The sequence below is a fragment of the Epinephelus fuscoguttatus genome, linkage group LG8 (genome assembly GCF_011397635.1).
Source record: "Epinephelus fuscoguttatus linkage group LG8, E.fuscoguttatus.final_Chr_v1".
Lineage (NCBI taxonomy): Eukaryota > Metazoa > Chordata > Actinopteri > Perciformes > Serranidae > Epinephelus > Epinephelus fuscoguttatus.
The window spans coordinates 8,193,215-8,210,604 of record NC_064759.1 but is presented as its reverse complement, the minus strand read 5'-3'; the positions used below and the strand labels follow the sequence as shown (position 1 = coordinate 8,210,604).

Below are 17,390 nucleotides of genomic sequence, written 5' to 3'. Positions count from 1 at the left end.
CAGATGGATCAAACGGGCATCTTCTTCAAATGACAGATAGGCCCTAAGGACGGCTGGATGCGTCCGCAGTAATGGATGATGAAATTTCTAGTTCTCGTATGTACCAATCATGAAGCTGCTCTTCTCTTAAGGAAAGCTTTTGAGGATTAAAAACTGAGTCATCTTAAATCACTTGGAACTTGCCTTTAAAAAATATTCTTTTATTATTAAATCACGTTGATATGACTCTGATGTCTTGTCAGAGTGGATGCTTTCCAGATTGTGGTTGCCAGATTGTGTCACTATCCTCTTTTGTGAGGATGTCAGTGGCTGAGCTTTAGGAGAGAAATTTGCCAGTCTGAATCATACATGCCAAACAATTAATCTCTATTCGAGCTGCGACATGGAGAAGTCTTAGCCAAACAGTGAACGTTTTCTGAAGAGGGGGTCGCGACCTCTCCAGATACAATAAACGAGTTGACAACAATAACAGACTGACAGCTAACGCGACACACATTGTGGAGGCAAGGCATGACTGTGCAGGAAATGGCCCTCTCTGTGTCAGCACTTGCTCCCAGAAACAATACCAACCAGTCCTGTGTGGCAGTTTACGTCATGGCTGCCGAACCAATAAAGTGTGTGGGGAATTTTCGAGCAACCAAACAGAGGCAGATGGAGCATAAAGAATAACCAAAGGCAAATGACCAGTCCATCTAAAATGGAGCACATTAAACATCTGTGTGGTTACAGCGTCTTTTTTTAACTGCACGTTTTGTTCTTTTCCAGCAAAGTTCTCCACACACGAATGCACAGCGCGTAGTAACAATGGCAGGAGTTCCCCAGTGCAATCACAGTCCACTTGTGTTGGATTCTCAGCAGGATAAGTGCCTTGCTCAACAGTAGTAAATAGACAAGAGAACAAATCTAATTTGAATATGCTATAAATTCGAATTTTTTTCATACATTCAGTATTTCTCTACAGTACTATCGAAGCATATCTCGCCAGAACATAAAAAAATTGCTTTAAATATCAGTCGATATCACATTGTAGTGAAATTGTGTTCTCTCTGTCCACTAAAGCACCTCAGATTGTTTACGAGTACAAAATGGCTGAAAATCGAGTCGCTGATGATGCTACAGTACATGTGCCTCTTTGTATCAAATATTAGTATTGTTGAAATTGCAGCGTAATCTAGTTTAGCCTGGTGGTGGGCTGATATTTGGGTGGCGGCACTGTCTGCACAGCTACACTCAGTGTTCAAACACTGTTCTCCCACCACAAATTTACCTCTTGTTTATAATCTTTTTTCTGTTCAATATTGCTGAGGCAGATGGAGGATGAATGCACAGAAGACAACAAACACACTGAAGATGAGCTGCAGATAAACAACAACGGCAGCAACATTACAAACACAGAAAGCACCTACATGCAGTCTGATTCCATCAATTATAAGAGCTTGATTGAGATTTAATTCAAAGCTGGGGTTTAATTGCTAATATCAAAGCGTAATTAAGCTGATAAATCATGACTGATCTTATTGAATTAGGGATTGAAATAGCAGAGAACCTGCAAATTGTCTGTGTCAGCTAAATAAGTGTTCTTAATTGGCCTACAAGTTTGCTTCAGATACTAATGAAACTGAACAAATTTTCATCCCCAAAAAGTGCTCTGAAATAGAAGTCTTCGTATGCAGTTGTTTATTCAGCGCTGTGGCTGTGTGTCTTGTTCAACTTGGAAATTCATCTTGAACTTAAAATAGAGTATTTATACAAGTGGCAACAAAGTAAACACACAATCTCAAATCTCTCTCTGTACATGGCTGAAAAGGCAACTTATATATCCTCCTCCTTCCAATTTATGCAGTATATTTTAAAAAAAACAGACTGAGGAATATGATGTAGATAGAGTGAGGAAGCTGGAAAGTCTCCCTCAGAGACAGAGAGATAAGGACAGAGAGAGGAGATTGTGAAAGACAGGGAGAGATCAAATAATGCTAGCAAAACCAAGTGCACACAAGCACCAGCATGAGCACTTGGATAGGTCCTAATATCTCCCCATGCAATTCCCCCACACTCAGCCACACACACTCCTGTATGCACACACTCACATAGACACACTCTCTCTCAGACTGCATCTGCCGGAGCTAGTGGCTGTAGTTAAATTGAAATATTTCCCGGCGTGTGTCAGAAGCATGCAGAATGATAATTATGACAGATCTGATTAGGCGGGCCGAGTCGGGCGGCTCCGGGCTGCAGGTGCGACCTTGTGCATTCCTGAGTGTGTAAATAAAATTAATTACAAGCGTAGGGGGCGCGCAGCGCGTGACATCAGCGCGCACAGGGGGGACTCCCACGGGGGGCACCCTAATGGAATATTTTCCCCGAGTCTAATAATACAGTTGGTATTGACTTGAGGTAATTAGGGGGATCATTAAAGCGCTTTTCCCGGCGTATTTGCCTGCCTGATCAGATTAGCGAGAATGGGCCTCAGAACAAGCCCTGTGTGGTCTGTCAGGAGAAGTGGAGACAGTGGGAGAGGGTTAGCTAGCGAACATTTGCAGAAAGGAAAGAGCTAGCAAAATACTGTGCCTGTCACTGGGACAAGGGTAGCATCTGCTAACAAGCTGGCAAAGGGTGAGCACCAGTAAGGTTAGGCATGTGGCCGGTAAGGTTTGGTCTTGAGAACTCTTCATACAGAGAGGGCTACTGAACGATTAGCAAAGTGCTAGCTCAGTTAACTAGTAAACTGGCTGACACCTGCTCCACAGTAGAAAACATTAGTCTTATAATAAGGCATTAGTGGTGATGACGAAGAGACGATTTGGAGTCCTGACAGCCGGGGCAGATTCCTAGTTTGGACTGCAGGGTAGGAGGCAGGCGAGGAGGAGGGAGTGGGTTGTGCAATCGGAGACAGATGGGGTGAGAGGTGGCATGTAAGGCGTAAGTGAGAGAGATGGCATGAGAGACACAAAGTGCTCTGGGCATGCTCAGTGAGACCCCGGGCTCCTGCTAAGAGGAGGAGGGTTCGATGAAACAGGCAGTGGAGAGAACACAGGCTGGTGGGAATTCCACTGTCCATTAAACAATAAGAGAAAGGCTCATTTCAGAGGGAGGGGAAGACTTACCGTTTGCAAGATAATTCATTCGCTAAATTAATTATTCAGACAGCTGGGTCTCCAGTTCAAGAAATTGTGTCTTTAATAATAGAGAGGATCTGGCCTAGCCTGTTTCCCATGGCAACCTAATAACCAAGCAGGCACAGGAGATAAATAAATAAATCAATTAATAAACAGTCATGGCCCTTTTAGATCCCTCGGGGTTTGCGATATGCTCGCTCTGATCTGCCTAATTTAAGGGAGAGAGAGGTGTGGAGAGCTGTGAGTTCACAAACAAAAAATAACATAAAGACGTCTAAACGCCGGCCCTGCCATCGCACACAAAGTTAAGAGAAGTGGAGCAAAATTTCACTGTGCCGCGGCGACACACAGCCCCTAGGTGATCCTGATATTAAAAAGTGTCTGATAACATCTTCACTGTATCATTTTACCACCCTAGTATGTCATTTAATGCCATTTGTACACAACTCTTTATGCAAAACATGACTTCTAACGCACTGACCCCAAGTGGCTTCTCAGTAACAGACAAACCTCTGAACGGTCACAATCCAGAAACAGACACCCAAAAGGTCAGCCATCTGCCCCTCTTGTTACGCAGCCATTGGATGGAGCAGAATGATAGAGGTGGTGTGTGTGTCGTGTGTGTGTGTCGTTCTGGTCTGGTCGGGTGGGTCATGTGTTAAATATCTGAGATTAAAAAAGAGTTCAAGCCCCCATAAAACATGTACGACCACTAAGCGGATTCCACCCGTAACAGGAAATTAGTCATTTTCCAAACACGAAGGAAGCAGTTTCAGTTATTCTGTCACCCTCCCTTCCTACTCATATCAGTGTACCCACCCGCCCCCACCCACCTCCACCCACTCCCCCACCTCTCCAGACCAACAAGGCACTCACTCCCCCCCCAACACCACCCTCCACTCCAGGGACTGCCGTGCCAGGCGGGTGCAGGGTGACAGATGGCATACACCAACCTCCCCCCTCACTCTCCCCTCTCTCCCCTACTGCACCAGCCCCCCCGCCCGGCCCCCCCGGTGGCGCAGCGGCGGACCAGATCAGTGCCATTCTGTCTCATTAGAGCCTGGCTAATTAGCGTAGCCTCTTCCAGGGGAGAATGAGCGAGCGAAAGAGAGAAAGAGAGATGGGGAGAGAGGGCGGTGTTGGTGGCGGTGACTGCGTTCTGTACTCTTCTGGTCATTGAGGAGTCGGAGGGCTTTGAGCCCCGTGGTGCGCAGGACTCCCAGGGTGCTTGTTTTATGACAGCGGGGACTCTGATTCCATCCGTTGCGCAATTCCTCTCAGGAAGTGTCGGAGATGTTTAGACATAAAAGTCGTGTCAAAGGAATGCCCCCAACCCGCTCCCGCCCCACCCTCGGCTAACCTCCCATCGCTCAACTGAACATTAGCCGCCCTCTCTGCCAGGCTAGCCAACACAGCAAGCCTCCCCTGTTAATGTGAATGAAAACAAAGCATAGTAGCTTGCTAGATAGCGCTCTAGCCCTACTGAGCCAGTTAATAATGTTGACATCAACTTCAGGCTATCCAGATCATAGCTTGCACCTCCGCAGGCTAAAATGAAATGGGCTGTTTGGCAAATATAGCTACTTCTGGCAGTGCCATCGCTGGACTTGAACCAGTAACACACAGTTGTTTTCTCCAAGTCTGACATCTCCTGAAGCTAAATGGAGATGGAGCATTCTTGGAGCATTTGATCAGTTTGAGTCATTGAGGAATGGATCATGAATAATGGCTCTGATTTTATCAATGACTAAATGTAATATCTGTCCTAATAAATCAGAGCTGCTGCATGGATTACTTAAAAAATACGTATGCCCAGACTTGAAGTGAAATGGCGAGCATCAATCTGATAAAGTAATATGGCTTGGGTTAGATTCACTGCTCTATAGTTACTACTCTGAATATGTGGCAGTAAAAGAGTGATTGAAATGCAACATTGACTATGTGAGGGAGGAAGGGGGGGCAGTTAAGGGGTGGCAGAGGCCTGCTGTGGTTACGAGCCCTAAGAGAGGACGGGATGGCTGCGTTCCAGGAACCCCCCTGAACACACACCAACAGACACAAACACACACATTCAAATGTGCCTGCACATAAACCCATGTTAAACGCACAGACAAGCACACACACAAACGCACATCTATATATGGTGAATACAGACACCTAAGCATACACTCAGTGGAGCATGCAGCAATCAGTAAACTCCTGTTTACTGCTCTTCCACCCAGGGGACCACTGCTGCCTATGACCTCCTTCAACTCTACATCCCTTATTTGTCTCCACTGCTCTCCTTCCCTTCTCAGCTGCATTATCTGCCTCTCTCTGAGTGAGGCAAACACGCTACACACAAATACAACATACACTAAGAAACACGACTTGATGCACACATAGCCCCGCATGTATATGGGACTGGTACCAACGGATCCTGGTCACCTGATCCTGTGCTTGCGTAAGCATGCTGGGAAATCCTAAGCCGAGCTGAAGAGGCAGAGGTTGAACTGCACACCAAGCTGACAGGCCGGTGCCAGCCTCAGTGATGAGGCCTCTTCCCCACCCTCCCCCCACGATTATTTCCCTGGACCCCATATGGGCATCCTGCCAGTCCAGCCCATCCTCCATCCTCATCACCAACCACATCTACACTGCACTCCCCAGCTCAGTACCAGCAGTCTCTGCTGGCATGGCGCTCTACCCAAGGCTTGGATGGTGTTATTTTCTTCCTGCAAAGCTGCAAAGCTCTCTGGACTTAAGCTGTCGTTTACAACGTGTCATTTAAGAATACATTTTGCCATTCTTCCTGGCTGACTGAGTCGCACTATAATAAGCTAATGAACAATTAACACTGAGGTACTCGACAATTAATATCCTAGCAAAAAAATTCTTTCCCAGCAACACTCTTTAGGCACATAAAATCATAATTTCTTCAGTTCCAGCAGTGACACCAATGTCTTTTTTGGAGCAAGCAGTTATTAGTAGCTCACCTGACCGACAATCTAACATTCTGGAAATTGGATGAATATATCGGCAATCGCGACTGGCTGAATTAGGGTTTTTTGGGCGATTTTTGTCATATTATTTTGCTTAATATAATGGTCAGAGTCGCTTCTCATTGAGCAGAGGATGACACGAGAAAAACAGCGTGTAGAGCCAGCATATTTTCACATCTAAGTGGATGAATTGTCATTTTATTTCCATACAACTAGAGCTGGTGATTGTGAAAAGAGTAGAAGGACTTACCGAAATGGTTTTGGTGATTTTTATCTTTCTATCAAGTTTTAATAAAGCGTGTTTGACGACAAGTTAACAAGGAAATTAAGCTAGTCGTTGTTCGATGGAAGACATAAACATGAATTCAGAAGGTGTAGCGTTGTATTGTTCTGCAAAGGAAAATAGGTGTCACAATATTTACTGTCTTGACATGTTATTTTGTTTATTTATTAGTAAAAAAAGCTGTAAGAACTTGTGGGACGTAGCAAAGTCAGTGCTCACACCTCCCAGCTGAAACTACTATTATTTTCACTGATTTCCTTAATTGGTTGGTTAATAAAATGTGTTGAGACTAATGCTGAAGTTTAAACATATCCAATTTACAATGACATAAAACAGCAAATGACAACAGCTGCAAATACCCACATCTAAGAAGCTGGTTTTAACAAATAACAAATGATTGATGACTAGCAAAATCGCTACTGATTAATTTCCGTCCATCAATAAATCGATTAGTTGACTAGTAATTGTTGCAGCTTGACTACTGTCAACATAATATAACATGGAAATGTAATGCTTCTATGCATGGAAGGGACAAAAGACTGGTCACTGAAAGAAATTCCATTCATATTGTTGGACTGACTTCAATTCTGGGACGTAAATCACGACAGAATTGTCTGCCCACAGCATAAATCTAAATAAGTCAAACTGCGATCTCGTCCCACACTAAATCAAAGTCCTGAAAATTTTAGATGATTTTTGTGGAAGCGTCAACTGAAAACTGGGTGCTACTCTCTGATGTTCAGGGTTCAGGGGTCCTGATGGGGAGGAGCTGGCCTGGCCTGGCCGTGCTGGTAGCTGTGGCAATGCCGGCTGGGTAGTAAGGGGGGAGACCAGCTGCCCGGGGAGCGCCCATTACGAGATGGAGCCAGAGATAAGTGCTCTCCCAGGCCCCCTTTCACAGGCATAATTAGCACACTTCTTATCTGCTGCTCAATTCACATTCACACCCGCCTGCCATGAATGGAACGTGAAAGAGAGGCAGAAATCAGGGGAACGAGAACGGTAGAGGGGCAAGACAGAAAGATGGGAGCGAGGTGGAGAAGGCACGGTGGAAACCTGTTTCCCAGACAAACCTTCATTTGAGAAGAGAGAGACATGCGCGAGTTAATACCGCGACCGCCTCGCTCTCCCCCTTTCTCTTTCTCCATCCTTCCAAGGAGTCTTTGAACTCCTTAACAAAAACAGTGGTTTGTGCATCAAACTGCAATTTGGTAAAACAAAGCTATCTGGGGGTATAATCATCCTAATCAGCAAGAAAAAAATAAAGCCTTTGCAGATATTTCTAGATTATTCCGCCCTTGGTGATCTATTTCTCCCCCCGTCATCTTCATCGAGCACAATTGTGGAAATCTTCCCGACTCCTCCGACAGACACGCAAAAACCTTTAATAATAACTCCTTAGTGCTACATTTTTTAAATTGCTTTTAATATAGAGTTAAATTGGTGGTGTGTTTTCCCTTTTTCCCCTGTTTCCAACACACACAAGCTGTGTATTGTGTGAGCGCCCTGCTCTCTGGGAGAAGATAACAGGGGCCCCATCGTCTTACTGAGCTGAGCTAATATAAACAGGTTTGTTTGGTGTTGAAACAGTGTCGGCTGCTAAACTCCAAACCCACAATAAAGAGGACATGTGTCATTATGTCGATAAATCACAGCGGTGATGCATCGGGGGCAAGTTTTGTACCTGCTGGAAAGAATTCTACTTCTCTGCTTTTAACTGTATACATATAATGATGTTATATTTGTGTAGTAATAATATTTTAATACCCTCTGTATACACTGATGTCTGTGTGTGTTTATATGTGTATATTAAAAGTTCCTCAGGTCTATTATTGCCGTATTTGTACGTCAACAGGACTGCCTTGACGCTGAAAGATCTTTATTCTCTTGCTTTGATTTTTGAAAGGCATCCATCAGCCGTGTGTGTGTGTCTGAGTGTGTGTGTGTGTGAGTGTACGCTTGAAACAATTTATGTATGCAGGTTTAGAGTTTCAGATTTGGATTTATGACACATCAGTACTGCTGTAAGAGCTGCTTTACAAAGTAAGAACTCATAAAATGATTAACAGCCTTTACACATTACGCCACTTTAAAAAAAAACATGAGGTAGAAGAAATCTTTGTTTGACAAAATTTTAAGATTTTCTCAGATTAGATTTTGGATATTGAATAAAGATGTTTCGACTGTGACTGAAGAAGGAAAGCTCTTCGTGTTTTGTAACTGAAGCTGAAACCAAAATGGTCAATGAGGTTTTCTGGAGGACGACAAGGACTGGGACGCTGCGGACAGAACAACAAAATCTAGCTGATATATGAGGTGTGCAGCACATCTTCCTCCTTCTCATATTAATTCAGCAGGGTGTTAAGTGTGTTTCAGTACCTGGCTCTTGGAGGCGGCCACCTTTGCGAACAGGGCCTGGGACACTTTGGCCCTCTTCATCTCCTGCTGGATCTCGTCATAGATGGTGGAGTTGATGTTGAGGATGCAGCTCTCGGTTTTGCCATTCCACTCGCTGGGCAGAGGCGACGGTTTCACCTGGATGAACGAGTAAAGACGAAATAAATTACAAAAATCACACACAAAATCCTGCAAATGTTCAACTTTGAACTCTAATACGTGAATTTTGGTTGTGTGTGTATGGGCTGGGTCACTTTACTCAACCTGCACGTTTTCTTTTAATAACATCAGTCATGTGTGACACACTAAATACTGTGTATCTGTATTTGTTTTGTAACTGAGCAACAGGATTTTGCTTTTTTTCCAGACTCATGATACCAAATTAAGCTGAAAAAACACACACAAAAATCTGTATTTGACACAGTTATCACCATTAGATGTAATTAAAATCTTAAGCTTTGTAATGGTGTAAAATTGTGTGGTATTAACTGATCAAAATGTGAATATTAGCCTTGCACTTGAAAGATAAATTCACATGCTCCTATTAATGTCTCCAGCTTCATAGACGTGTAAATACTAAAAAAGCAATGAATTGCATGCTGGGAGATAACGAGCCTCAGTGTGTGTATTGTCTATGAGAATGTGTGCATTCAGTTTGGTGGAGGTGGAGAGGTGAGGTGGGTGGAGTTATTTGCTCACAGGGGAAATGCCCACGGGGATTCTGGGATTCCAGTCCTCGGGCCTTACGCTGTTACAGTCTTCCCTCCGGGGCTGCAGTGTCGGGAACACAACGCGACCGTTATTTGTTCAGGCTCACATGAGGAACAATAAAGGTAATCTGGCTAAACACAAGCATACACACACGCTCATGCATGCGCCCATCACACACACACACTGGAGTGTAGATTACACCCACGCACAGCTCCAGTGTTACTTTGCTCAAAAACACTTGGATGTGTTGTGAGAAATGTTATTATTCTTATGTCAAGCTCATGATTAAAAAATAAATGCAAGTCAAGTGAAATCAAATCATCTTCATTCAGCGGCTTGTTGCATCTTGACAAAACTCCTTTGACAAGGTAACAAGTATCCTAATAAAAGCATTACCCAAGAACCATTAGCATATGAATCATTCCATACGAGCCCTTTTGAAAGGAGACATCAGCAGGGTTGGGTTTGAGTGCAAGTACATAACATTCAAATAAACCATAATAACACCAACAGCCACTAACTCAACCTGTGATCAAAAAACATATATATTCAAGTATTTGTCTAGACACCTAATACGAGCTCCTCTGTGTGTTAAAGACAATCACATAATCCTAAAATTTGTGGTGAAACTGGAATGTCGGAGCATCGCTGGGCCTTTCATCCAGTTTTACGACAGCTCGACATGGGCTTGTCAGTCTGAGCGCTAGGTTACCATGTCAAGCTAATTGTTAAGGCTGGGACGTGCACTAACTGGCTTTGGGGGAGTTGCGCCGACCCATCAGCACATGTGAGAGAAACATACCTCTGCATCTGTTTTTATGAGGCCAATAAAAACCCTCCTCTGTCTCTGGCTCAATTGCCACCCTGGCTGATTTATGTGCTTAAATTCACACCGCATTGCTCCATAGGAGAGGCTGGCAGATGGCCAGGTGTATGAGTGTGCAAACGTGTGTGTTTGTGGGTGTGTGCGTTAGAATTGCCTTGTGTAGGAACAGGTCTACATGATAAATGTTGATGGCTTTAAGTCATACAGGTGAAGTATATTAGGCCCTCAAGATATTCTATCGATGTGCCACCAGCATTCTGAGCGAGAATAGAAACACACAAACCAGAGGCTTTGGGTCAAATTGTTTGCATGCCATGTCGTAGTCACTGTGTTTATTGTTCAGCCTGCAGATCTCTTTCTGTTTTGTTATGTATCTCTACAGCTCTGTAAGCTGGTCTCAGATATGCTAACAGACCCTCTGTACATTCATTCATTCACTGATCTTTAATTCACCTGACGTGATTACTGAAAATCTAATAACGCATAGTTCCAAATCCCTCTCTCTGCATCTGGGATGTTAATAAAAAACATTAACAGTGGCTTATTAAGCCAGACAAAACATGTTGTGTTGTGCAAAAGCCCACTCTCTCACTCTGGATCTCTGTCCTTCTCTGACACAGCCTCAGATTGTAAAGATGAGCTGTGAACTGCGAAGTGGCCCCGCTTAAGTTCGGCACCACTGCCTCAGAATGCCACTCTTTCTTTTTGCAAAGACAGCAACTGGCATCATGCTGAGCAGTTTCAGGGCGGGAGGCTCCATTTTGGAGATGGGTGGGCCTGTGATTCTGTCTTTCCGTCCACCTCACCTAAATAAAAGCCAAATCTTCACCGAGGACAGGACAGAGAGGGCCTTTGTCCGCCGCTCTCACCTCCCAGACGCAGCTGACCGCGCTTCAAATGGGCTTAAGTGGTAGAAAGTTGCCACATACCTTTCAAATGAGGGACGCTTGATTTGCGGTGAGGGTAGAAAGTTGTGCTGCAGCGATTTTGAAACGGGGACTGACTAAACGATGTTTGATCTTTCACGGAGCTTGTCATCACTGAGTGAGCTTTATTTTGAAAATGGGAGGGCTGTTAATGCTGCCTAATGCATGGTAAAAGGTCAAAATTAGCACAAAAAATTATCCATCATTTGTGCACCATTCTCACCTGTGTGGTGAGGGCGGGGATGATGTAGAGCCCATTTACATGCGGGGAGAATGTAAAGTATGTTCTCCGGCATGCACGTTGACGGAACGAATGGGCTTTGATTTATTCCACATGTTTGCAGACAGGTAGCGGCCTGACACAATGGAGGGGAATGTGAGGTGTGAGTGAAAACAATGTGCTAGGGTGGTGCTCGTATCCATACCCGCTGTCGTCACGCATGTAAACAAAGTGCGCTAATGAGTGCAGTGCATGAGTGTGTCTCTGTCTGTACACTAGAAATCTGTACACACCCTTTTTACACTGTCTGGACTGGATCAGTAACACTTTGTTTAACCTCTTGTAGCACCTATGAAGCCTGGCAGATGTCAGGCGGTTTGTTACGCGTGTCTGGATTAAGTCCAGGACACCACCACAGAGACAGACAGTAAATTCCAGCTCCTAAAAAACACCCAACCTGCTCCCACACCTGAATACCTGTTCTCAACTTTAACTGCGTGTAAACACTCTCACCCAATACTAACAATGTATAGTGTTCACAGGACTAGATATGTTTCTTACATGATGAATAAATGCAGCCTTTCTCATCACTCTTGGCTTAGAGATTTGAAATATTCTCTCTTTTCAGCCACTGGAACTTTTATTTCACAGTACTCTGACTTTGTTGCAGAAAGTCTTGTTAGTTATACAAACATCTCTCTGCACTGAAAGTCTCATTTACCCTCAATGGGTGGAGCCAACAACATTTTTCATTGTGCAAGTTTGCTAGCTGGCAAACTTGAAGTCATATGCAGTGGCCTAGCTGGGTAACAAGACTGTGCATTCGAGGATTTTTGTTCCCCAAACTTGGATCGGCTTGGCTTCCCTTCGTAGCTACGTAGAGAGTCCGACCAAAGCTGTTGCTGATGTTTATTCCCTCGGATATATAACTGCACATTTCCTTATCAGTAACAACACACAAATCTGCACTAAGTGATCTAGAAAAGCATTTCAGTATGGGCATGAGTACGGAGGAACCTGCTATCAATGAATAGCTGCACAGATCCAAACAGCCAAAATGGTAGATCTGCACTGATGCAGATAACGCTCAGTGTTCTCAGTAAGACATAAGGTGATCTAAGGTTAAAAGCAGATTGGTGATCACGCATCAGAGTGATGTTTCTTAGTATTTCAACAGAAAAAACAAAACTTGCCAACCTACGTAAAGGTAAACTTGCTTATCATAGCTTATCTCTACGGTCTGTACAGCACAGGCAGGTTGACTAATCCAAAACCACCAATTCAAGTACTTGAATATGGAAGTCCCTACTCTGCATGGTAGTGGTTCTCTTTAAAAATGTGAATAAAAGAATTTAAATATGATTACTTTGGTTCATGATAGATGCAAAACACTGAGTTATAATGACACATTCATCTACAGCTGCAGAGGTGCTTTGACAATTGATCCATCAAACCATAAATCAGATCCGACGCTACAGGCAGCCACAGCGGCAACACCAGGAAGCCTTGGTGAAGTATAAATCTGCCTTTACCCCTTGACTTCAAATACTAATGCTACTGTGAGCAAACATCTCTGCACATTAAGGCTTACTCCAGTTTGTTTAATATTTATCTGATTTGAGCAGCTCTGCCTCTAAGAAATGTTTGTAAAACTCTGGTCTACTAATTAGATCCTACTGAGAGTTATTTGTGTCGTTAACACAGGGACACCACAGGAAAACATGCACAGGGAGGAATAAAATCTCTGGTACCTGTACAGGTCGGCTGGGTGGAGTGCTGATAAGAGGAGCGGCGCCCATTGCCGAGGCTGCCGTGAGGCTGCGCTCCCTCTCCTCTTGATAGATGCGATCGCGCTCGGCCTCCGGCAGCTGCAGGAAGTTCTGCATGGCGCGCAGGTTGACCAGCAGCGACTGAGACGCTGTCTTAGGGTCCTCCTCCTTGCGCAGAATCTCAGACAGCAAGCCCTGTGCGATGTTAGTGGAGTGGGAGGAAAGAGGGAGAACCCAAAGAGAGGAAGAAAGATGGAGAGCAGGTGGTAGAGCAGCAGAAGGAGAACGACAGAAAAAGAAAGATCAGAGCTCCCAGAGAGGGAAGCAGTCGGGTGGCGGGGTCAGGATGGAAGCAAGAAGGAAATAATCACGTTAGAGGAGTCTTAAACAAGACAGTTAAAGAGAAGCATGAGTGTAAATTGAGACTCTAATGACAATTTAGATGTGACACTCTTAAACCCACTTTAACTGTAAACTAATGCTGCCTTGTAGGGACTCTATTTAGAGCAGAGATTTTTACTCCGCACTGTTTCCGTGGAGGCAGGTGGGGTCGCAGGCTTTTCCTGTGTATCTACTTCTCTTTTCTGAGTCTCCTGTTTGCTCTGCACTTTCCTCACACTCAGCTTTCTCTCCAGTCAGCAGACACTCTCTCCCTTCCATCACTGTGGTTGTAAAACCATGTTATCAAAGCAAACATGCGCACCATCGCAACTCTTTAGCGAACTTAAAAAACTGTCATTGAAACTTTCGCGTGGCCTCTGAACCCACGACAATTTGTTGCGCGTAATTTCGCAGATCTTGGACATATTCTTAGAGCCGTGTGTTGCTTTAGATAAGAGCCGCAGCTCCTCGCCTGAAATGTGAAAGTCTTGTACGGCGGGCAATCAGTGTATCCTCTGTTTACTTTTCAATAGCGCTCAATTCCATCATTATGAGACGGCGATGACTCCATTATCAGAGACGTGTGATTGGGCCTTTTCATCAGCTCTTGGCCACACACTGTGCAAACCATCGCTCCGCTTCTCTCACCATCAATAGGTGTGATTTGGTAATAAAACAAGGTGATGGGGAAAACATGCTCATGCTTTTATTTATTTTATTTTTCTCGAGCACGTAAGTCCTCTCGGGAAATGAGCAGAGCTGCAAATATGTGCTGGGTGTCGTTTGCCTGACTATTAAAATGTATATGTATATGTGTCATGTTTAAAGAAGTAGGTGTGTGGTATCCAGACAAGTACGAACACATACTTACATGAAATCTGACTCAGACCGACGATTTAGAATGTGCACTTAATGTACACAAGTATTCAGGGGATAGATTAGAGGCGTATCTAATTTATGTTTGTTCTGTGTGAGTCTGCATTCTTCAGTTTGTGCATGCTTATCATTCTTCGCCATCAATGCCTTCTGTCTCTCTCTTTGGTCAATCAGTTTCCTCTCCTCAGTTCCTCCCCTCCGTCTTCTGTGATCCACCTCCTGCATCGACAGCAGCCCCTTCATGTCACCACTCAACAACCCCTCCCCCCCACCCTCCCTCGCTCCTTTTATTAACACAGACTCGTGGAAAAAACACACGCCTAATAAATAATCCTCCAAAGGCAAACTCTCCAACGGCACATTGGGCTAATTCCTCATATCAGCCACAGATAAGACTCTGTTTGTGTAGGAGCTTCCACAAAAACACCACTGTCTAACTCTGCCATAAAACACACACACACACACACACACACACACACACACACACACACACACACGCACATTTATTTTGGGGGTTGCTGTACGTTCTGATTCTAATAGATCCTTATCAGTTTAATTTTTTTTCCCTTTTCTATACACAGCGACTTCAAAGCAAATGGAGTTGTAATGAGGTTTGCTGTCACCTCCTTCAACCCCCCCCCCCCCAATACAGACAGTACGTCTTAAGACATTATCGCTGCCTTCTGTGTGTGTGTGTGTGTGTGTGTGTGTGTGAACATGTGTAAGGCCTCTGACTATGAAGTGAAACCACATATTTTGGCAGGGAGAGAATGCACGCTATGACCGAGCCCAGGTCTCTCACATGGCAGGCTGCCAGCTGTCTTGAAGTACAGTAGAGGTGCTAGATTACTGGAGTGAGAATTATGAATGAGATATAAACTGTGGAAATGAAGCAATTCAAGCGCCGGGCCTTTCGTGTTGTTTCTCAGTAAAGAGGTCCCATGAAATTGTGTTTATGGCGTCCTTCATGTGATGTGTTGGTGAGGAATCTTGGACGGTGAGAGATACACTTTCAGTGTTTTGTGCAGTTTATTTCAAAAGCTGGATTGTTGGAACATTTGGATGGAATTTTTAGTTACACCATGTAACTTTAGTGGTGCCACATGATGTTTTGAAAGGTACTGTTTGTGCTCCAAATGTTTTATTATCTTGTGAATATCTGAGTCAATCTGGGGCACGAAATTAAATAAAAATCGAATTATTCATAAATGACATTAAATTAAATCAACCTTAAATAATAAAACAAATTCTAATGCCATCTCAGACTGTATAAATATAATGGGCTAAGCTATTGTGATGTCAACATTGGTTTGTGGACTCCCATTTTGAGGCTTCAAGGAATGGCTGATGCCTTTTTAGATTTTTGGGGCCAGAAGTGGAGCTGTGGAGGTGCGTGGGGTGGATCGACTCATTGACTGTGGCGATGCCTCGCAGACAGCCTATCACTCTAAGCGTCCATGCCCTTCATTATGCACAACATTAAGCCTTAATAAAATCTAATTGGGTGACGAAAATAAAAATTCATCCCCTGTACAGTTATCATGGACGGAGAAATCAGCCAAGAGACCAAAACCAGTTTTGTACCAGGCTGTAAACATGTTTATTTCTGTTGTAAAGTTGGGCATCTTAACATGACTGTGGATGTCTGTCTGTTTTTGAGCCAGCCTCAAGTGGCCATCTGATGAACTACAGTTTTTGGCACTTGTGCGTTGGCTTCATTTTTCAGCCCCAAAGGTAGCAGCTTGGATCCTTCCTTACCATGACTGTAAAATGTCAATACCAATGTACATAAAATAATTCTTGCATTTAGTTTATTGTTGAAGTTCAAGCTCATTTTGCCTTTGTATCAAAGTTCATGACAAACATCACTTCTACTGACCTAGATCATTACTATTAGCAGGAAGGAGAATGAGGCTTTGGAATGAGATAGCAACTTTTACTACTGCCAATAATTTTAGTACAGACCAGAGTTCTGTATGGACTCTGAAAGTTCTTTGTTGTCTTAAAGTTAGAGAAGCCCCTGTTATCCTCGCCCCCGTCTTCCCTCCTCACCTGGGTTCTGTTGAAGGCCACACGGGCGAAGACGGCCTGTGAGATGCCAGCCCGCTTCAGCTCATCCCTCACCCATTGGTAAATTTCGACGGACACCTCTGTGTTTGATGCCACCTGTGGCTCCATGGGCTTGCTGTGGGAGTTGCGGTTGACAGGTGGGTGGTTGAGGTACTGCTGCGACAGGGACTGCTGCGCCAGCAGCCGGTTCACTGCATACTGCTGGTTGAGGATCTGTGCCATCACGAGCTGCTGGTTGACCAGCTGGGGGCTGATGGGCGTGGACACCAGGCCTGGGTGGTGCAGACCGGGAAGCTGGGGCTGTCGGCCGCCAGTCTGGCCACCGTGTGGTGGCGGGGCGTGGGGCAGCGGGGGCACCGGCGAGGAAGGAGTCTGCTCTGCTGTGCTGCCGGGGATGGGCTGCTGCTGCTGGGAGAAGCCCAGGTGGTTGTGGTTGTGGTTGTGGCTGTGATTAGAGCCAGGTGGAGAGAGGTCGGACAGACCATCCATCTCTGCTGGAGGAGAGGGCGAAAGTGGAGGCAGAGAAGACAGAGACAGGAAAAAGAAGACAGTTATTGTTTAAAAGTCTGCCTCAAACACCACAAACACAGGACTGGAGAATGTAGGAGAGGAACAACCTGAACTACAAGTGCTGGAGAATCAAAAAAAACTTTAACCTTAATCTCAAAATTGTAAACATCAGACTGATCAAAAAAACATGACACAGATCTGCTCTGCGTCAGATCAAACTCGAGCCTTGAAGGCCTCTAACGTTACTCTCATGACCAATGAGAAGAGAACACATTTCTGCAGCCAGCATGTGTTTATATCTACAAACTTAAACCACTAACAAAT

At 44.5% G+C, this 17,390-nt stretch overlaps 1 protein-coding gene across 11 annotated transcripts in view; it reads right to left on the bottom strand.

Moving 5' to 3' along the window:
* Positions 1 to 17,390, bottom strand: part of LOC125893038 (DNA-binding protein SATB1) — a 67,473-nt gene that overhangs the window by 13,294 nt on the left and 36,789 nt on the right. For 7 of the 11 annotated variants that reach the window (XM_049583473.1, XM_049583481.1, XM_049583480.1 and 4 more), the window contains 4 exons: positions 16,539 to 17,050; positions 13,212 to 13,424; positions 9,477 to 9,548; positions 8,760 to 8,915 (listed from right to left, as the gene is read on the bottom strand). In XM_049583473.1, coding sequence (XP_049439430.1) covers positions 8,760 to 8,915; positions 9,477 to 9,548; positions 13,212 to 13,424; positions 16,539 to 17,050 — 953 coding nt within the window. The remainder of the gene's footprint in view (positions 1 to 8,759; positions 8,916 to 9,476; positions 9,549 to 13,211; positions 13,425 to 16,538; positions 17,051 to 17,390) is intronic. The other 4 variants (XM_049583477.1, XM_049583482.1, XM_049583479.1 and 1 more) reach the window with 2 other exon arrangements.